The sequence below is a fragment of the Barbus barbus genome, assembly GCF_936440315.1.
Source record: "Barbus barbus genome assembly, chromosome: 6".
In the NCBI taxonomy this organism is placed as follows: Eukaryota; Metazoa; Chordata; class Actinopteri; order Cypriniformes; family Cyprinidae; genus Barbus; species Barbus barbus.
The window spans coordinates 20,494,135-20,517,500 of NC_136734.1; the positions used below are offsets into that span (position 1 = coordinate 20,494,135).

A 23,366-nucleotide genomic window follows, 5' to 3' on the forward strand; every position below is an offset into this window, starting at 1 on the left:
AAGAGAAAGTCAGCTCGCCAGTATGGCAGTTTTTTGGATAGTTTTAGCTTTCCTGTAGCTCAAATGGTAGAGCATGGCACTAGCAACGCCAAGATCATGGGTTCGATTCCCAGGGAAAGCAAGAGCTGATAAAATGTAAAAACTGTAACTTGAATGCAATGTAAGTCGCTTTGGATAAAAGCGTCTGCTAAATGCATAAATGTAAATGTAAATGTAATATATTATAAGTCTGACCGTAGTCAGACCAAATGTCGTCTGCAAATTATGCAAGACCGTCGTCCCTGCCAAGACTGGTAATACCACGAACTTGATGTACCACCTTAAAAGCAATATCAATAATTATCGATATCGACCGATATGAAACACTGATATCGTGATACAGTTTTCAGCCATATCGCCCAGCCCTACTTCAGACTTTGATTCCATCCAGTCAGAGGATATCAATTCCATCCAATCAGAGGATATCATTTTTGATATTTTCAGCCGATTTTAAAACACTTATTGTTTTCATTATGTCACATGTCTCCTAGACAAGGCGCACCTTTCTGCTCGAGTTTGTTGTGATCAGAATGACTTTAAAGTCTGGTAGTGTATGATCCTCAGTCGTTTAGCGTATGATGCCCAGTTTTTCCTTTGTGACTGTTCACAAAGTCGGTAAATGTATGATGTCTAGCATTTTAAAATCTCTTCAGATTTTAAAAGTCATGTAGTGTATTACAGCTTTCAGAATGAAGTTTAGAAAAGTGGGTCTGATATCTTGCTGATATACTGGCTGCAGACTGATATGAAATATGAAACATTCACAACTGCAGAGATTTCTTATTATTAATTTAGAAAACAGTCATGATGCTTAATATTTTTATGTAAACTGTGATACATTTTTTCAAGATTATTTGACCAATAAATAGTTGAAAATAACAGCATTTATTATTAATGCAATTATTTAATTGCGATTAATATGATGATATTGACTAGTCCTGGTGTTTCTTCTGTAAACTGATTGCCCTCACATGAAGCTCAGACTTGTTGATATTTGTTTGAGCATTGATGGTCAGGTCTGACAGGGTGTGATGGTGAACTGGGTTCAAGTCCTGATTGGATGATTCACACAACAGACAAAGGCTTTCTTTGGACCTCAGCATTTTTGGAGAATTCCCCTGATTAACAGCCGGCAGTCTTCCAAGACCCTGTGTTTGGATCGTTTCTGTAGCTTGAAAAGAGTCAATTAACATTGTAAAAGATTTTCCCCACTGTGGATTGCCTTTTTCCTTTTTACCTCCTCCCAGGCATTGTTTTCTTTATCTGTCAGTTTGAGCCATTTTCTGTTATTTATTTATTTATTTATTAATTTATTTGATTTATGACGGGCCGCTTCAAATCCAATTTTTCCCTCCTGGACTTCTGTTGGGAGGCATTCACCAGAGAGAGGGAGAGCTTTGACTACAGCTCGGCAGTGTCTTATTTATGCATTTCCGGCTCATTTTGTCATTAATTTGTTTGTTTTTCGAAGATGACGAGCAATCTAGCATGCACAGATTGTTGTAGGAGAATGGAAGCCCATCCGCATGCGGCTTTTAATTGATATCAATTTGCCGTCCAGGTGTTTTATGCTGAAACAGGGTCACAGAGGGGGTGGAGTTCTGTATGTGCTGAGAATAATTAGCTTTCCATCTCACTGTCTACATACACAGCAGATCTGTTTCATGGTATTTTTTTGGGATATAAATACTGTAACTCGGTACATAAATATGGAACTAATGCATAAAGGATGCTTACTTTGAGTGGGTAGTCTTCTATTAATTTTTAGAAACAATACTTTTGTTGATTAAAAACTAGTTTATAATATGCTGACGACTATATTATTTGTAATAATGTAAAAATTAGCAATAATATTAGCAATTTAATAGGCTATAGAACATGCATTTAATAGAAAATTACAATTACTGTGTGATTATTGTGCACTGTTAATGCACAAGTAACTGCTTATTTGTACAGCCAAGTCATAGTTGAATTTAAAGTGTGGGTGTTTGTGTTTATCATGAGGAAAAATGCGTGTCAGCTGTTTTGGGTTAAATGAGTTCTGATGCTGCTCAGTAAATGTTGTTACGCGTTTTCATGAGTATGTCTGTTCATTACAGATCCACCTCAAGAGAACATTATATTAAGCATATGGCACCTTGGTAAAATGGAAGTAGTAGCTGCATTTTATTGACCGTATAAAGACAGTATAGACACTCTATCTGTTAAATATTACAAAGACGAACAGATTTCCAGGCAAGATCTTCTGTCTTATGAAATTTTTTTTCACAATGTCAAATCCAAAAGCACATCAATGGAGTTTATTGATGTTGTGTCGTATGACAATTATGTTATGGTGTCACTCTCTTGTGTTTAGCACAATCAAATTTTTTATTGTCACTTCTATGTTTTGTTCTGTGATTTATGTTTGCCAGTGTGTTGTGTCTTAATTCTGTTTCGTTGTGGCCTAAATTTGTTTTGTGTATACAGTGTATTATTTGAGTTTTTGTAGCGCGATTCTGTTGTTGTGGCTTATTCTTATTGTTTGTGTTGTTGTATTTCTGCTGTGCTGTCTTAATTCTATTGTTCTGTGTGGTATTTTTGTGTATTATGGCTCTTTTTTTGAATTGCCGCTTATTGTGCTGTGGTTTAATTTACTGTTGCATTACTGTCTTATTTCTGTTGCATCTTAAAATGGTTTAATTTTCAACTTTAGTAATGTTGTGCATCCCTGCGCCTCTGCAGTTCTGTGAGGTCAACCTTATGCATTTAACTCCGACTCTCTCTCCGTCTGTCTCTCTCCCTCCCTCTCTCATTTTTTCCTCCCCCACTTCATCTTTTCTCTGTCACAAGCTTAATTAGCCACTGCTTGTTAACAGGCTCAGAGAGTTTAGTGCATAAACATGGATGGAGGGATAAATTCACGCCGAAACGAGCGCACGTTAAGAGAAATCACCCCGCTCCACTATTTCTATAAATAAACTATCAGCAAACGCCTGTGTGGAGTGGCCTATCTTCACACTGACGATAAGACACGCTCCAGGAAGGTGTGCGTCTGTGTGTCCAGAATACACTTTGAAGTGAGAAGAGACTTTGATTTGACGAGATTGCGGCGTGCGCGCCAGTGTTTATGCGTCTGTGCTGACATAGATGTGTTTGTTATGCCTGCTTATTGTCTGTCATCTTCTGTGTGGTTCATCTGGACGAAATCATTTGCATGTGAATGTATATCGCTATGAGTACCGCCTAATAGAATATGCAATTATGTATTACAATAAGCCATTGAACATCCGTGATGAGCCCTGTCATGGTTTGACAGACATATTTCAGACGTCTGTTTGACACTTCATTTCGTCCCATGCCAATGTAAAATAGACTTTATATAGTTGTTTTAGCATTTTGTTGTGTTTAGCATCTATATCACGGTACCATTTTGAATACTTCAACCTAATTTCCAAATCTAAATTTACCAGTGTGTGTATGCTGTCTGCAGCAAATGACAATAATCAAGTGTCCGATTTAATCCAGAACGATGTACAGATAGAGCTTTTTGCTTTTACACATGTGCCTCTGCCGTTAAAGAGTTCACAGTGAACTCTTAAGGGGTTCATCGTTACATATTTAGTGGACAGGTATCTTATATAGCTGTAAGGTTTTTAATGCAGCGCCCCATTGATCTGACGCACATGTCGGCTCCCGGGGTTACCGGACGTGCCTCCATTTGCATAAGGGCCCTGGGCAAGGTTCCTCTCATGCATTGATTGGCTTGTCCTAGGGAACCTCGCATCGCCTCCCCACATTGATCACTTTGTGTTTTTTTTTTTCCCTGAGATAGTGCTATGCAGAGTTCACCTCAAACGCATCCTCCCCAACCTGCAGAAGGAAGGCGTGTGGGAGAGAGAAGAGGAAGAAACTTTGCCACCAATATCTTAATAGTCGCTGCGCTGAGGGCTACCAAGAGCGAGGGAAGGGTCATGTGATGTGTATTCATGTCTCGGTTCAGGATGGGCATTGAACATGGTTTAGAGTTGCAGCACACGCATATATTTTAGTTAGCACTTAGTCATACAATTTTTAGCATTATTTTTGATTTGCTCTCCCTTAAGTCTACTTATAATGTTAGTAAAGGTTGTTTTGCGCTAAAAACGGTTGAATTTTATTTTTCTGACTACTTTTCACCTTCTGAAACAGTGATTCACTGCTGTTTAGAAGTAGTGCTGCTGAATCAACAGCAACATGGAAATGTATGTAGATGTCAGATTTTCAGATTGTGGATTTTTTATGATGAGCGAAACAACCGGACAAAGAAGAAGAATATACTGAGACAAGAAAATGGATCGGAGAATCAGTCTGAATCAAACAAGGGAGTCAGGAATCATAGACCGTATTGGATACAGTTTACTTAATCGCTGAATCTGTTCAGATTGTTCTCTTTTAATGTTATATTGTTTTTTTATGCATTACTATTAAAAGGCTCTAACCTTGAAGTTAGTCACAGAACTTAAGTTTGTTGTTGATACAATACAGTTCATAAGCAGTTAATATTTGTTTTCCACAAGGATGCATTAAATTAATAAGAAAGTGACAGTAAACATTTATGATGTTTCTATTTCAAATAAATGCTGAATCCTGAATTATGGTTTTCACAAAAATATTAAGCAGCTACTGTTTTCAACATTGACAATTGTAAGATTTTAGCTTTGCTATCACAGGAATAAATTGTATTTTAAAATGTACTAAAATAGAAAACCGCTATTTTAAATTGTGATGATATTTCACAGTATTACTGTTTTTACTGTATTTTTGATCAAATAAATGCAGCCTCGGTGAGTATAAGAATCTTTAAAAAAAAACAAAAAAAAAAAACAGTAGTACTGTAAATCTTACTGACTCAAAACAAGGGTAGTCTTTTTAGATTTGGGCAGGAAATTATAGAGTTCTAAAAAGTTTCATTATGTTTATGAAATATGCATAATTTCAAGCGAGATAAAGGTAATTAAGAACATTAAAGATTTGCAATAACGTATGTCTTAAAGAGAAGCTTTCTCTTCACTTGCAGGTCATCTTTAACAGAGTTGAACATACCGCTCTTCTTCGTCCTCTTGGCTTCCTCTTGGAGAGCTTTGTGTGCCGCACTTGACCTAAGGAACAAACAAATACCTCTTTCACCTTTCTATGCTTTTCCTTCCGTTCATCTCTCTCCCTCTGAGCCTACGGCAAGGTCTGCACACGGGACTGAGGCTAGTCCAGGAGGACCGACTCCCTCTCTTTTTTTCTCCATCTTTCTCATTTGATTTTCACCCTCTCTTTCTCTCTGCCTCCCTCTCTCTCTCTCTCTCTCTCTCTCTCTCGCGCATACACACATTCTTTGTTCTTTGCACTTGTGCTTTGTCTCCACTTCATAATTGGAAGCTTTGTACTTTGTACTAAACAGGTGTGACATGATAAAGCAATAACAGATAAATCAGTGACATCTATCTATTCCATTTTAGTTAGTGTAAAGTTTTTGTTACCAAGCACAAAAAAAGCTGTGAACAAGCTATGAAGGGTATTTTGTAAATTGCTTGGTTGTGATGGATAGGGAAGTCTGATTGGTCCAAATTTTTCTTATACATCTTACATGAAACAACATATCTTCTGAATGGTATAGTGAATTTATTGCATTGTGCAAGATTTTGCTGCAATCATCCTGGTTAGGAAACAGTGTCTGAGAAAAAAAACTTGCTTTAATTTGTTTTGTTTTATGTGCAAATGTTTTTGCAGGCAATATTTACAATCAGGATCAGTTAAAATTCTGTCATCGTTTACTTACTGTTCTCACACATCTTTACTTGTGTACGACTTAATTTTTTGTATGGAACACACACACACTCACACAAGAATGCTGGAAACCAAACAGTTTTGGTTACCACTGACATCTGCTATCTGGACAACAATTTTCTTTTGTTCCAGAGAAGAAAGTCTTCCAGGTTTGGAATGACATATGAGCGAGTAAATGATGACAGCATTAAAATTTTTGCATGCTTTTTCTCTTTAAGGAAAGGGTTTAAATTGGACCTGGATGATCTAGACATTCAATAAAATAAAATAAATCCATATTTAGGAAAACAAGAGGCTTGAAAGAAAGAAAAACAGCTGTAAAAGTGCTCTTCTGAAAGGTAAACCACCACACTTTACAAATGTCACTGAACTTCACCTTCAGAGGATGTTGGATATCGGTTTCTCCATGAGTTTCAGATGTTTTACCTTCTCAGTATGCTTTTTCTTACTCATTCCTCCCTCTCTCATTCAGCATTCTGCCTTTCCCTCCATATGTGTTTTTAAACTGATTGAATGTCAGCATGTTTTATAGCGCCGTGAGCTCAACGAGTCAAGCAGTTTAGGCCAGATTTCTCGCCGTCTTTCTCTCCACATGTCATAAGAGAGCATTCTGGGTATTCATAATATCACACATCTCCATGCAATGCTGATTATTCTATAGATCTGGACCTACTGTGAAAGTCTGCTCGCCTCCGCAGTGCTCCTGCAGGGAGAGACGCAAGCTTCCTCGTTCTGAACACGTAGTCAAATCCTGTTTGAATCTTTTACGAGACCTTTTTTTTAAACTCTATATTTTAGTTATGTACCTGCGGTAAAACATATTTAATTTTTAAGCCCCGGAAGCCGACACTGAAAAGAGATGAACTGTTTTATGTGCCGTTTTAAGGTTTTATGTGCTGTGAATTACGGTGGGTTGTGTGAAATACTGGAGAGATGGTAAAAGGAGCATCAACAGCTCGTGGTGTTCTTTTGATGTCGTCTTAAGACATATGACTGTGGCGGTGGTGTGGGGCTGCATCCCATTGCGGATGCCTGTGGGTTTTTACTGGTCATAAAATGTGCACGCTTGCACAAACGCACACATACCTGAAGTCAGAGATGGAACCTCCATGTATGTGAGGTGTAGGCCCTCAGTGGAGTGGGACATTAATATGAGCAATGTGATTGAATCAGCATTGGATGATGCTGCAAGTTTCTCATTGAGGAATTCCTCAAGTAAAGCCAAATGCACACTACACAACTAAAGCATTCATTTATAAACCCTTTGGCTTTCAATCACAAACTAAAAGTTTCAATTTCATAACTCTCCTCGACTGCAGTTTGTTCTCACATAGACTCGCACATGAGAGCAGATTTTCAACATGTCACCAAACAACATGGAGAAAGGTCTTACATTGTTTTGAGAGATGTGATTTTTTTGTTGTTGCACACTAGCAGCAATCGACACTCATTGCTTTCTTGGCTACATTCTAAGGCTTTTGTTGTCGACTTTATATATAAAAGGGAGCCTCTGTCTTGTAGTGTTTGTTTGGCTTATGGCGAATGTCTTCTTTTATTCGGTCTGCACTCTCACACCTTGAAAAAGCATCATTACATTCTACTTCTTATCTTGACAGTGTCAGAATTCCTCTATAAATCCTTCCACAGCTGCCCCATCCCCATCCCCCTTTCCCTAACCTCTTACCTTATACTCTCCCCTTTTTCTCCATCTCCAGCGTGTCCTCCTTGGGCTTTTCCACTGTGATGCCACAACTCAATTTACCCCTCATAGCTGTTACTTTTTCTCTCTTAGGGGAAACATTCTTGATTTGGACTCATTTCACATTGATAAAAACACTAGGGGGCACTGCTTATCCTTTGTAACTGCTTTTGCATAGACTAAAGTGGATAAGAGCAGTGTAGGTGTGTGTGTGGAGAATGAGATTTCTTCACTTGCTTTTCCAATCTGCATTCACAGTTGAGCGGGACAGTTTACCCCATAGCCTGTTTTTCATTGTATTTCTCTCTAGTTGTCTTACATTTTTTTTTGTCCCAAACAAAATGAACTAATGTGATCTTGAGGATTAACCCCTAGTCCTTGCCCATACTGCTTTTAACTATCTGTATTTTTGGTTTTATGCATCTCAGAGGCCTTCAAACTGACCGGCCATCTCATATTCAGGTCACATGTGTTCCACACACGTACACATACTAACAATAGCCTAGCGAGTTTATTTGACTCATCGATGACATTTAACTCAAGAGTGCGAGTTAGTCAGCTCCTCAGACGACGGATTGCAATTCCGGAGACTTGGAAATTGAGACGCATGTAGTCATTTTGACGTGACGGTTCTGAATGATCAAACATCCAAAACGAAGAAGAAAATTAAAAGCAACATAAAAGATACTTTATGATTCCTATAATTGACGCATCTCGGTTTGCGAACTCCATGAATATTGCTCTTCACATCCAGAGGCGTCAAACACGACAAAGAACAAAGGAAACGGCAGAAACTAGCCTCTCACTATTATAACCACAGAAGGAAAATTCACAAATGACAAGATAATCACTGCATTCGTAGTTACCTTTATCAGCACATAAATGTCTTCCGTAGTTCCAAACTAAATAAATAAAATGTTGTTTTTTTTTCCCTTGAATGTACTCAGCTGTGGTTGGTAATTACCACACTCTGACAAATCACTGACAGCAGTTAAATAGTTAAAAAGATAATTCTGCAGTAAGTGGTGTATAAGGGGGAAAGGTCATTCTTGGTCTATTTAGTACGTTGAATCCCTTTCCTAGCGAAATCCAGACTTTGTCCCTTTGTGCTTGAGTGACATGGGCTTTCTCCGTAATAACATCCCTAGTAATGGACCATAATAATAGATATTGTGCTAATCAGAAAGTATACTACTAAGTATACTAATAAGCATCGAACTGACAACCATCAATAAACGGATTGTACGACAATGCTACTTTTTATTTGGTTGAATGCTAATTACTGCAGTTGGTTTTGTGATATATGTGTTATTTGTATCAATTAAAAAATCATTACTGTGTTCGTTTTAGGAGTCTTTAAAGGAAATTTAGATACTTGTTACTTCTAAGATTAATAACACTCTTTGTGCTTTGGTATTAGTTTTTTATGCTAAAGTAACTTTTTTTTTTTTGCTTGACCATTTTTATTTCTCAGACTGTTTTCAAATCAAGATTTAAATAAATAAAATAATAAATACTGTTTTGACGCTCAAATTATTAGCAAATAAAGAATAATTGAATTAGCTGAAATTATCTGTTTAATAGAAATTTGATAATTTTGTAGGACAAAGTTATTTTTTTTGTTTTTTTTTTCGGCTGTCTTTTGTGTGTGTGTGTCTATAAAAGTGTGTGATGAGGTTGTGAAGCCGTAATAGGTTTTTTTTTTCTCCATCCTCTCTCGCACACTCACCCTCTCTTCTCCTCAACTCCTGGTTAAAACGTAGCTGGTGGCTATGGGAAGTTAATTTCAGATTGTTATATATTTCCATTAATTTCGGCCGTCTGGTGCTGGACTGCCTTTGAGAACAGGGGTATCAGAGGCTCATTTTTGGGGGGGTTCAGGAGTTCTTTCCCTTCGGCAGGCTCGACAGAGCTTTAGAAACAGATAGCTGATAGGACAGCGGTTTCGTCACGTTCATTAGCCATTGGTCCCCTTTTTTTTCTCCTCCAACTTGGAGTTGTGACTGAAAGGATGGGGTGAGTGCCTCAGAAAGTTTAAACAAAACGTTTCTTCTGAGAGCCCATCTGAAAAAGCCCCACAGCTAGTCTCAACGCAGAAAAAAAAGGGAGGTTTGGCCTGACACTGACGTTTGAAAGCGTACATGCACTCACGCGCACACACACACACACACACATTAACGAGAGCTTCTTTCGTACACACCCACATACTTAGAATCATATACAGACAATACACAGTTGTAGAATACACACACCTGACCTCCTGGTACACTCTGAAACAAGCGAGAAAACTCCCTTGAGGTTTCAAAGAGGCTTAGTATTTTCTTTTCTTCTCGAGTGGCTAAAGTGCATGCCTTTTTCGTTGTTAATAAAACGTTTTTGTTTCATTACTTTACTTGCTTTTATGTTTTCCCTCGTGAAGACAAACGCATTGTTAGTGTTATGTCTGGTCACAGTCTAAAGCAGACATAACATGTAAATATGCAAGTATTTAGATGGTAAATATCTGACTTTTAAGTTTTAGGATCTTGTGCTATTTTCCGGTCACAGTGTATAGTATGCAGGATTAATTTCTGGGCATGAGAAGCTTTTATTGATATTCTGTCCAAAGTGACCCTATAAGGATGTCATATTCGTTGTGAAGCAGTGTGTACTTAACATTCATCCAAATAATGGTACTTTTATCATCATGTGTACTCTCCGCAGCTTTATTTCTGTCAGACGTGCACTCTGCTCTGCTAGTTTGTCTCGGCGCGCTGACGGCGAGTTGGGCTTTCCTGTAAACACCTCGGGCAGCCTGACCCCTGTCTCTCCCGCCGTCTGCCTGAACCGGCCCTCACCTCCCCTGGCTGACGAGGCCCAGCCTGTACGTGTCAGTGGGCGTCTGAGTTATGACACAGCCGCGTCTCCCTCTTCACTCCATCCCTCTCCGTCCCTCATTCTTCCAGCCGGGAGAGTCAATGATCCAAAACTCTGTTAAAACAGGGTCAGCCCCACATGTGCACTTACAGGGTGTCAGTTTAACCTGCTCAAAAATACTTACGGCTATTATTATAGCTTATAAATCATTAAGAAAGTTTAATTATACAAAAATTTCATGGTGGAAATGTGCAGGATGACACATGGGAAGGAGAATTTAATGGGCCAGCAAGTCCCAGCACAGAGAGGGGAAATATTGAGGTTAGCTTTCTATTTTATGGCACTGCCGAAAGGCTGAGGGAGACACATAGTTGGGTTTTGCCCTGTTGATACACACACTCTGAAATATACCGTTCCCTTGTTTCAGTGCGAGAGCAATATCCACGCCGGCTTCGACAGTTTCAGAGGTGATGAAGATGTTGCTGTGATCGCACCTAGTGCTATTCTTTCTTAAGTAAAATCTCCCCTAATTAAAACAAGACTTTAATTAGCCGTCGGGATTTCATCTGTCTTTGTGAGACATCTGCGTTCCACAAAAATAATGTTCGGCACTTATTTTGTAGGTGTGTTTAGAAGCGCCAAGGAATAATGTAATGACTTAAAATGTAGATTTTGAATTGATTCCTCTGAATTCATAACTGATGTAAATATAAAGATAATATATAATAATACAGATGAATGATTCCTAATAATATACAATATCTTTTGTTAAGTCAATACTTCAAGCTTCAAGGAAAATTTGGAAAATGTCATATAATTGTAAATAGTTTATATATAGTCATGAAATAATTGTGCGGAATAGTCATATAACTATAAACCACTCAGTTTGGAGTCTGTTTTTTTTTTCTTTTTCTTTTTTGAATGAAAAAAAGTTTATTCAGCACACATTTAATCGTGACAAAAACTTTTGACAGTAAATGTTACAGTAAACACATTTATAATGTTACAAAAGATTTGTATTTCACAGGAATAAATTGCATTAATTCAATTTTAAACATTGATAATAATAAGAAATGTTACTTGAGCACCAAATTAGCATATTAAAATAATTTCTGAAGGAACATGTGACACTGAAGACTGGAGTAACAGCAGTTGAAAATTCAGCTTTGCCATAACAGAAATAAATGGTTAGTTTTAATGTTTTAAAATGCATTAAAATAGCAAAGTTATTTTAAATTATAATGATATTTCACAATATTGCTGTTTTTACTGTATTTTTATCAAATATGCTTGATCCATGCATCGATGTCCATGTATCTTAACGGACATTGCATTTTACAAAGATCAATTTGTAACTAATTAAATATTTTAATTTCAATTACTTTTTCATGACAATATGGGAAATTGAATTGGTCAGTAGGTATGGGAACCTTGCTAATATAATTGACATTGAAATAAGAGATCAGTTGAATTGGTGGCATCTGACCAATTGAAAACTATGTAAAATCAACAACTGCCCACCAACAGTTGTAGCTAGCTGAATAAGCCGCACTACATGTGAAAATACAAACAAAGAGTGAAGACACAAAAGGAGAGTTTGCCGTGATGATACGCACTCCCACACTTGTCGGTACAGTGTTCAGACTCCGCTCTCTCTCCAGGGTTCAAGGCATTGCAGGATCAATGCAGAACGGGTCCAAAATGAGGGGCCCCATCAGCCTTTTATCATCCAAACTGAGATCTCTCCTCGTGGGCCCTGTGCCAGGCACAGCTGCTCCGGGGCCCCTTTTTCTCTGATGAGCACATAATATGCACACACACACACACACACACACTGCTGGTACACTATCTGTGTGTTTACTTTGCTATCAATATGTTTTTAGCATGTTAGGTATTTGAAATTGAAGCATATCGGCATATCTCCTAACTTGCCTCTAGGTGTCGAGAGGCTAGTTAAAGTCCATTACTTGAGTTCATTTACAGCTATTTGTTGCATCAAGAAGATCTAACATATCTGACAAATAAATCTTTAACAAAAGATTCTATATCAGTACTGTGGTGCATTAATGGTATCAAATGGTAATACCATGGTACTGTCAAAAAACATGGTAGTTTGATGATATATTTTGGTAATTGAAGCATAAACAGTCAGTGAGGCCTCAAAGAGCTGCAAGCTTCAGGAGTCGCCTGTGTGTGGCCTTTATTCGACAGTGACTGATGCCCAAGCGCACCCCACCCCTGTGCCCCCTTCACTTGCTCTTTCACTCATCCTGCCCCCATGTTTCCCTCTTTCCTCTTGTTTTCCATGAGTGCAAGCTCGACACAGCACCGCTGCCTTTCCTGGCACGCCGCTCCTTATCCTCTCGCTTTTGTTTCCAGTAGGTGTCAAACGCACACCGCTTGTGCTGTGTCAGTAAATATTTACCCGGCTTCCTTTTCCTCGCCCGCCTTTGCTGACGTGTGTATGTGTGTGTGTCTGTCCGTGTAGCATTGCCTGCTTGCCCCATCTCCGCTCACAAGGGTCCACTGATACCCCATTCTGGCCCAGCCTTTCCGGGACAGCACACTGGACGATGTCATCCTTTGCACGCGGCGTTCCACTCAGCGACAGGAAGTAGAAGGGGAAGTTATCGCCACTCGCTGTCCACTTACTAGCATTCATAAATCAACAACTGGCCGCTGTGGCGCCTATAAATCCACACGTACCTACGAATATACTCTTGGCTGGACGCTCACAGGGGTTAGATATATCCACATCGACGCACACGCTGCCTCCCCAGGGCCTCATAGTGTCCTGGTGCTTAGGGTTTCCTTCCTGCCCCAAAAACAAAAGACGGGCAGGCGCTGAGGCCCAGGCTTCAAAGCAGGGGAAGGCGCGAGTGTTGTCTCTTCCTGTGCAGGGTGTCGGAGCTCCAGGGGCAGCTGCCGCTGTTTTCTCAGCCCGAGCGACGGGCCAGAGGAATGAGGGCTGGCCTGTGCCCTCTTGGACCTGGAGATTGAAGAAAGGCCAGAACTTTCCACCTCCTTTGGAGCCCCTCTTGGCTCCAGAGGTTAGATGTCTTATTGGGGTCAGCGCAATGCTAGCAAAGGACATTGAGATTAAGTTTATCGTGACACCGCTGAACTATCAAGCCAAAGGACATGTATTTTAAAGAAACATCAAATGTGACTGATATATTGTTCAAACTTAAGATGACTGTATTAGACACTTTTGGGTTGTAAAACTCGTTGTGGATTATGTGCAGAGGTTTTGTGGTGAACTATACCTTGCATAAATTAGGATATACATTTGCTCTAATAACTACTAGAAACTACTAAGGCTTAGTAACTAGTAATAACTACCGACTCAAATTAGTTTAATGCAGGACATAGCTGTAGTTGTAAGCACTCCGTAAAGTTGGATCTAGTAGCTGAATATGACATCTGCCCTTTATTGATTCAAGAAGAAGACTTTAAATGTGTAAACAGACTTGAATAGCTGTGCATGCCAGTTTCTCTTGTTACATGTTATATTTCATATTCCTTTTGCTTGATGTAACGGTCAGTGGTAATAAATTACATTTTAATTGAATTATAATACATGATCATTATTTATATATATATATATATATATATATATATATATATATATATATATATATTATATCTATTATCTATTCAGAGGATATTTAGATAATTTAATATTTATTTATTTATTTATTTAATTTCTTCTGGTATGAACATGGTTTGGATCGATAATTGCTTGAGCACTTAAAAATTTTGTTTGTATATCATTGTAAAACAGTGGTATTAAATAATGATATAATCATACAGTTCTAAAACATGTCAAATAAAACCAAAAGGCTGTTAATTCAGGTTAAAGGATTCTGTAAGTATGTAGTTTATCTGTTCGGTTTTGTTTCAACTAAGTTTAATGGTGCAACACTCAAGTATTTAAAGTATTTAATAGTGCACAAGTCATAACACAAAGATGGTGTTATGACTGCTGGCCCCAGTTAAAAGTAATAGTTAATTTGAAGAAAAGAATAGTATCATTTGTTTGTAGATACATATGTGAAGTGACATACTGCCAAGTATGGTGACCCATACTCGGAATTCGTGCTCTGCATTTAACCCATCCAACGTGCACACACACAGCAGTGAACACACACACACCGTGAACATACACCCGGAGCAGTGGGCAGCCATTTATGCTGCGGCGCCCGGGGAGCAGTTGGGGGTTCGGTGCCTTGCTCAAGGGCACCTCAGTCGTGGTATTGAGGGTGGAGAGAGCGCTGGATATTCACTCCCCCCACCTACAATCCCTGCCGGCCTGAGACTCGAACCCGCAACCTTTGGATTACGAGTCCGACTCTCTAACCATTAGGCCACGACTTCCCCGCAGATCCCCTAGATCTAGATTGTCCTGTTTGATCCTGCTTACTATGCCAAATTTGTTAGATTTTTAAGTGTAGCTTACTTTATGGTCCAAATACTTTTTAGGACCAGTGTATGCATTTGCCAAGACATACTGCTGTTGTGTGGATGTGCATGTATGTAACTGTGCGCAGTGTTGGCCCTCTCTCACTGGTCGTAATTGGACAGTTAATCAATCAAATATTTAAGCTTCATTTTACCACGCAGTGGGATGTCCAGATTATGGCAGCAGTTTGTATGCATTAGTCTGGACTCAGCACCGATGCTAACAGCATGGATTCCTGAATCAGCCCGCATCTGGATTCGCACACACGTGCGCGTGAGTGTGTGCGTCCGCACTGTCTTCCCTCACCATTGTAATTGCCGCTTTTTTCATGGTGCTATTTGTTGCTAAGCACGTTCCTTTTTAAAAGCCCATGTTATTTATTTATCTCTTCGCTACTTTATTCCTCCCTCATTCTTCTGGGAATGTGTTGAGTGTTTTTTTCCCCCTGCCTCCAGGGACGCCATTGTGGATTACCATTCAGTTCTCACCTAATTATCTAGTGACTTGCACTGCCTTTGACACGTAATTATCAAAGCTCTAAATAATTGTCTTATTGCTTGTGTGTTTGCATGTAAGTCTCAGGAAGAGCTTTGGCTTTTGTCGCCAGGACGGCTGAAATGGCGGAGTATTTATCGCCGCACGAGAGTCGCCTCCCCGCCTTTCTTATCGTTAAACTCTCCTATTTGCTTGTGTGTGTGTGTTTCACACTATTCTGTGTTCGAAATGCAGGGGCAAATAAAGAAGCACTTCCATTGCGGTCAGCTTCATTAAGGAAAATGCGATTTTCAACAACTGAAGTCGAGCAATTAGCTCACTACGTGACGTGAAGCCACTTAAAGTGCTAAATGCTGTATTTTACAGTAGAGGTCACTTAAGAGGTCAAACAGATGGAGAGAGTGAGAGCAAGATTGGGGGGGGGGGGGGGGGGGGGTATATGACAACGGGGATATTTTGTCCTCATCAGCTGCAGGATTTAGTCAATATCGAAGAGACCATTTCAGCTAGCTGGTCCAAAATCATCCTTGTGTCTTTAATTGGGTTTCTACTGATTGGGGTCTCATAGCAACTGGGATGTGTAGCAAAATACAGATGAAGGGAACAGCCTTAATGGAGCTTATCTGGAGAAAAGGAGGGAAAAACTGCTGTCTTCAGAGGTTTCCCGCTGGCAGTCCTTGATACTATTTGACCGAATGTCATGACTGACCATTTACCACATCACAGCATTTTCAAAATCACCTAGTGTAAACAATATATAATAACAACCGGCCCATACCAACTCCTGCCTGTGAGAGTTGTGCTGGCTTTATTATAGTACTTGCAAGGTAGCCCTGAACCGATATTCTTCAAACCTTTCTGATAGAGGGGTTTTATTCATGTTTAAACAGTTTTGTTAACTTTTTTGAAAGAAGTCTCTAATTCACACCAAGCGTGCATTTATTTGATAAAACATGCAATACGACTAACAGTAATATTGTGATATATTATTATAATTTAAAATAAATGTTTTCTATTTTATCCATTGAAGGCAGAGCCATTACTTCCGTCTTCAGTGTCACGTGATCCTTCTGAAATTCTTGAAGACGAAGTTAAAATAATATAATTTTTTAAATATATTCTATAGAGAGTCTTTGCTGTCATTATTAATCAGTATAGTGCATCCTGATTAAATTATTAAAGTATTAACTTTAAAAAATCAGACTGACCCCTAACAAGAAGCCAAAATAGTCATCATCTTTAATGCACGGTATCGGTCTTATTCCTCATTAGTGTATGTTGTTTCCACAATATGATGTCATCGGTAATATTTGCATAATGAATTGCGCCTGGTATTCTTTCTTACATCTATTTGCATACATAATTGTGATTTGTCTTCCTTGCAGCTTTATAACCATTTACAGCTACTTTTACACTGCATAGTAACTAAGTGTTGATTCTTGTGAGCAGCCGACTGAGAAAGACTTGTATTGAGAGTCATAACAACAAATGCAGCATTTCATTTTTTACAGAACCTAAAACTTTAACACTAATTGTTTGGTGTCTTTCGAGCACTGTTAGTTTCTTTAGAAAATGCTAATTTGACTGCTAACACAGTCGTGTTGAAAATGAGGGAGTGATGTTTTCATTCCATCTCGGAGGCTGGATGTCATCTCCGTCTCATTGCCTCCTCCATCGCGTTTTCACCTCTCCCCCTGTCTCTCCTCCTCAAGCCAGATGCTCAAGTGCAAAGAAAAGGGCAGAAGTGATATAGCAAATGTTTCAACATCTGTCTCTGTTGATTTTAGTGCAACAAGTACTTCCACATGTTTGCTTTTTCTTCGCGCTGTTTCTGGGCAGGAGGTTGATGAGCACAGCTGCCCGGTTTCTTTCTTTTATGGGTACAGACCAGCTGAGATAGCGGCTCACGTGGTGCTATAATGCTTAAGCTAATGTACGGAGGAATGTAGATTACGAGTGTTTTAAGGCTTTGGTCCCGTGCGTGCCGTCATTCTTGCTCGCTCCCTTGCGTTGATTGGCCTGACAGTACATTATTTATTTTTTCATTGCTTCATATATTGTTTTAATAATTCCAGTGCTTGGCTGTGCCCACAGGGCATTTCGACTTTTAGGTTTACAGTGACGGGCTCTCTGAAGTTATGTGTGTGTGGGTAAGACAGTTGCAGACAGCATACTGAAGGACATCAATCAGAGCAGTGTGATGGTGTAAATCTAATACACATGTTTCAGTTTTCCCAATGGAAAACATCACAGATTCACACACATCAAAGCTGCTCTCTGTCATTTTCCTCTTCATATCCAATGCCCATGTTTGCTTTGAGGTTGTGTTTACATGATTTTGTCAGGCCGTTTGTCATGGCATGAGTAAATCTGTCATTAGATACCATTACAGACTTTTTATGTGATTTAAATATTCATGCATAACATTTCCATATTAGCAGCAGCATTGTAATGATATACAACAATTCCCACTAATAGTACAAAACTGGGCCTTATTTATTTATTTTTGTTTTTTCAGTGGACAAATTAAACGCAGATGCTAAAACTTCAGGAAATGCCGATTGTAGTAAATAAGTAGTAATGTAGTAAATAAGTAAATATTTCATGTATTACATTTTGTTTTTAAACCTTATGTGTTTTTTTTTATATATAGACTTTAAATAAACCAAAAAATATACATTTAATGATAATAATAGTAATAAATTAATAGAAAATGTATTCTGTAACAGATTTGAATGGCTTAACGTCACAGATTTATAAAAAAAAAAAAAAATGAAAAAGGAATATAATTTACTTGTCCTGCCGTGGAATGTAGTCAGATGCTCTTCTTGTACAGCTACTTTTAATATTACATTTTGTGTTTCATAGCAGTTTCAATAGCATATATAGTTTCAAATATTAAAAAGTAAATAAATTAATTAATAAAAAAACCTTCTAATGCTTTTGCAGTAATATATGATACCAGTGTAACAAGAATTGCTAGAAAGCCTCAATCTCTGTTTGGTTCTTTTTATTTCAAGTGTTTTTCAAACCATGTATATCTGGAACATATTTAGTTACCTTTCCAAAGACACTTTTAGTAGTTTTTAAAAGGTTGAATTTGATGGCCTCCTGAGTATCGTTGAAACAGGAAGACATTTTAGCCATGTTTCAGTCACCCGGTGTGTGTGTGACATGCCGCCATGTGCTTCCTCCCCTTTTCTTTAAGAGGATGCTCCTGAGAAAAGCTTATCAGCGGTGTGATGTATTAGTCCTTAGTGCCTTAATAGATTCCATTTATCTCTATACAGTGCCTCTAATTTAAACAGGCTTGGGGAATGTATTAAAATGACTATGGACACTTTGATGTAGCACCAGGCCAGGTGTAGCTCCTGTAAAATGGATCACGTAAAGTGATTGTTAACCTATTGTTGTCAGACCGGCCCTTTTTCTCTACAGCCGTTTATCTTGAATGGAATAGTTAGTGTGACAGGCTAACTCCTTTGGATTGCACACAATCTAAAATACAAGGATGAAAAGCAGCGCATCTTCACATGTCTTTCTCTTGCAGAAGCAGTTTTAATTTTCAGAAAATGCATGATGGTGTTTTGATATTTACCGCTGTTATTGAATAATGGATCCAACGCTACATGATGCTCTAAAAGATACATTTAGTATAAACTGAAAAGCAAAAACTGCTTGTAAAGTAAAAACTGTTAGTAAAAACTGAAAAGCACCATAAGTTTGGATAATCCTGTAGCTTTTTATTGAAACAATGATATCATATGCTATTTGCTAACATATCTCTCTCCCACTCAGATGATTCAGCGAGAAGCAGAAGTGAAGAATCATGTCCGTGCTGTGGCCATGACTGACTCTGTCCATAACGTCTGGCACCAGGAGGCCAACAAGTCCATTCGGGACTGGCTCAGAGAGGTACAATCTTCCATCAACCAAATGTGCCAAAACCTTGATGTTCTCAATCACAGCATCAATATCGGCCACACAGCTCAGCTCAAACAGCCTGGCATTTCATTCAGCGAGCAGATACACTCCAGAAGCAGGAGTCACGGAAAGCCAATAGTTTGTTTTTCATCCCACACTTTTGTTTGTCTGTTTGGGCAGATGTCAATAAGAAATCAAAGCCAAACGCCACCGCACGCAGGCAGATGCTCTGTTAGTATGTCAGTTTTATTTAGTTGCTGCCCTTTCAGCGATGACCTCGAGTCCAGAGACAACACCTGGGAACACTCAATATGCACATAAATATGAGAGAGTGGATCCCAAGCCAGGGCTACAGGGGAGCCAGCCATGCAAATGCCAAGCGCAAACACACGCTCTCGCCTCTCACCCGCTTTCTCCGACAACAGCAGACCACCCAGCCCACCAGAAAAATGTCTTTCATTCCTTTGTCTTTGCTGATCTGCTTTGCTCCGTCAGATGTTTGCTTGCCTTTTGTTTGCCTTGGTGATTTTCTTTTTTTTTTTTTTTGGTCTGTTCGGATCGTGAGCGCTTTCTTCTCTTTCATCTTGTCAAGTTATGTGTTCTTCTTTTTCTTTCTTTCTTTCTTTCTTTCTTTCTTTCTTTCTTTTTCTGATAAGTGCAAAAGTGGAGTAATTGGAATATTAGGGGATTTTTATGTGTGATTTTTTTTTTGCCCAGAATGATAAGTCCATCAAAAATAGGAACACGTTGTCGTTGATTTATTCTTTCTTATACGTTCCAGAGCCTAAAAAAATACAGCTGCTCAGTGTGATTTCAGATAATGAAGCACAGTTTAAGATACAATTGTCAGATTGCATTGCTGATTTCAAATGTTGATAACACTTCAATATAGGGAACAATTCTCACTATTAACTAGCTGCTAATTAGCATGCCTATTATTAAAATATTAGCTGGTTATTAGTACTTATAAAGCACATATTCTGCATGACTATATTATACATCCTTAATGCTACCCAATACCTAAACTTAACAACTACCTTACTATCTATTAATAAGCAGCAAATTAGGAGTTTACTGAAGCAAAAGTAGTAGTTAATGGTTTGTTAATAGGCTTTAAAATAAAGCATGACCAAAATGTTTTATTGAAATAATGTTGTATATGAGATTTCAGTCTTTCTGTGTTCAGGAGAGAGAAAATAACTGTCTGTGGATGAACCAATTTGCCTTAAAGTTATAGTTCACCCAAAAAAAAAAAAAAAAAAAATGTTTATTCATTGTCATTCTAAACCTGTATGACTTTATTTCTTCTGTGGAAAACTAAAATTACAAAATGTCTTATTTTGTGTTCCACAGAAGAAAATTTTGAACCGGTTTGAACCGATATGAGGATAAAGTGATCCAGTTAAAGTGACTTGCTTGCACAGACTATTGTTAATGGCAGAAGAAAAGACTTTGTACATTCGCACACACTCACAAGTGCTGCCATACATTGAGGACACCAAAATATTAATTTGTCAGGGGGCCTGATTAACACAGATGAGGTCGAGCATTTTATTTAATTGATTTTCAGATCTAATTCATCCCAATAATTGAAGCCAGAGGGTGGACTCTCACTTCAGGAATGTTAAAGTCACTTTTAGTCCTTTCGTGTCACCCGTTAACCCCCTAATCTTTTTTAATCCTGCAGGAATTGGAACCGGAGTTGTGTAAAGGCGTTCAGATTTCCCACTGCTTGTGTCTCCACCGTAGACCTGTCTTTAATCAGGGTCAGGGCCCCATCCCCTTCCATAGTAACGTCCATAGCAATCATGATTTGGACATTATTCAGGTTTGAGATCACTGTTTCTGGCCAGGCAGGCATCTCTGTAGGGGTTTGTCGGAGGTGATGCTCCGTTCCTTGCACAATCGTGAGCTCTTTCGTGCAGGGGGTGGTAATTCCCCTTCTCCTCCTGAGGGAAGTGGAGATGGAGGGATGAGAGCCGAGAATTGGAGGGATTTTCAGGACGAGAGCGCAGTAGGACAGGTGATGTGGCGATAATGGGTCAGACTAAGGGCATATGAGGGAGAGAGAGGGGGAAGGGAAGACAGACATAAACAGAGCAACCTGAAGGAGAACGAGATTCCCTCGGGAAGCAGTGGTATATACTGAAGGGGAAGAAATGGTGAGAGAAAATCTCCTAGGACATAGAGAGAGAAGAGAGAAATAGAGTGGAGAAATTTCTGTTGTCCATGAGAATACCCGCAATGGCTGGAAAGCTGCAGTGATGGAAAGATAAATAACAAAAAAGCTAAAAATATAAACACATCATACATACTAGTTGAGAGAGAAGTAGACCTTACACAGCAGCAAAACAGCAGACACTCAAAAAAAAAAAGCAGGAAAAAACATCAAGTACATATATTGTATTTTACTGGACCTTTTTGAGTCACAAATCTTAAGAAATGTGAATTATAAAAACTCATATTAGATCAGAATTTTCCCAAATGTTGTCTTAACTTGTCAGTTTTCTGAACAAAGACTTACAGTATTGCTGAAATGTTAAGGGTTTGTGAGGTACCAGCATGCACTGCACCAGTAATAAATTATGCAGTTACTGGTATAGGATTATTGTTTTGCTGTTTTTTTTTGTTTGTTTGTATTGTCAGTGTTGTTAGTTATTTGTTGTTTTGTGATGTTGAAGGGATATTTTGCCCAAAAATGTAAATTCTGTCATCATTTAAGGTCTCTGCACAGAGTCCGAAATTTTCATCCGAAATTTTCGCACGTTAAAAAGTAAATACAACCTCACATTGTGTCAATCACGTTTGCACACTGCCTCCAAAACTTTTTCTGCGTTTTCGCATCCGTAGCATGCATTTTGATAGGAAAGGATGGGGAATACGAAAAAACTGAAAAACGCATGTGAAAATTTCGGACTCAGTGTGCAATGGCCTTTACTCACCCTATGTCATTCCAAACCCATAAGACTTTTTCAAAACACAAATGAAGATATTTCTAATAAAACCTGAAGAGGTTTCTGTCCCGCCATTGAAAGTCCAGTGAAACAAAGCTTAGAAGATCTGAAAAGGTTATAAAGGCACTGTAAATTGAATCCATATAATTTGAGGGGTCTTGTGAAGAGATACTAGTGCTTTTTCATGATGAAAAGATTTAATTTAGGCTTTTATTCTCATATACACATACACAGAGCACATCACATTAGGTATACACAGAAGCGCGAATACACAAGAACTACAGTATGGAGGTTATCGTGTGATATGCGCACAAGCTGTCATGTGTACCATTCTTATGGGTTTGACAGATGACAGAATTTTTATTTTTGGGTGAACTATTACTTTAGGATCGTTTTACATCTGTTGCTTGTTACTGTTCTTGAGGTGTGTTTGTCTGATGTCTGTGTACAGCCTTCAAAAACTATATCCCAGATATCTATGATTTGTAAGGTGATTACGTCTCAGAAACAAAGATAGCATAGTTCATTTCACATATGAAGCATCCTAAATGTATTGCTTTGGTGAATATATTGGCCTAATGAGGCATTTTGGATTTAGCGAACAAGCAAATTCAAAGTGGCAAAAAAGGAAGCACAGTTTTTAAAAGAGTAGATATGAGAACCTAAAATCTGAATGCATCAGGTGTTGAATTTGAGTTTTCTCAACATTTCCTTTTTATACTGTACTTCTGAGCTATTTGGACATGTGGCAGCTTGTTGCTCAAGACACTCGTCTGTCTTGTAGAATACAGTGGCTGAGGTGTGATGCACCACAGTGCAACCGGGACTGATTGAGCAGAATGTGGCATGTTAAAGGGCAGCTAAAGGATAGGAGGCCAGACGCAGAGATTCTTAATAAGTACAGGTAGGAGAGAGCACTCTCAGTGGGATCCAACACCTGTCTTCCGTTTACCTTCTCTAACTGGGCCATTAGGAGACCGCTTAGAGTCCCACCATGCTCCAGCAACCCATTTCCCAGCCCAGAAGAGCCGGGAATACCACAACCATATGGCCCTGATTATTGCTGATGGGCCTCACTGTAGACGATTATCACTCATTTGTGTCCATTTGTCGTTTTTCATTTTGTGTGGCTTCAGCT

At 38.8% G+C, this 23,366-nt stretch overlaps 1 protein-coding gene across 1 annotated transcript in view; it reads left to right on the top strand.

Moving 5' to 3' along the window:
- LOC306871741 (cotranscriptional regulator ARB2A homolog) overlaps positions 1 to 23,366 on the top strand; it is a 180,316-nt gene that overhangs the window by 98,274 nt on the left and 58,676 nt on the right. Inside the window, exon 9 of the mRNA XM_079419866.1 lies at positions 19,149 to 19,265. Coding sequence (XP_079275992.1) covers positions 19,149 to 19,265 — 117 coding nt within the window. The remainder of the gene's footprint in view (positions 1 to 19,148; positions 19,266 to 23,366) is intronic.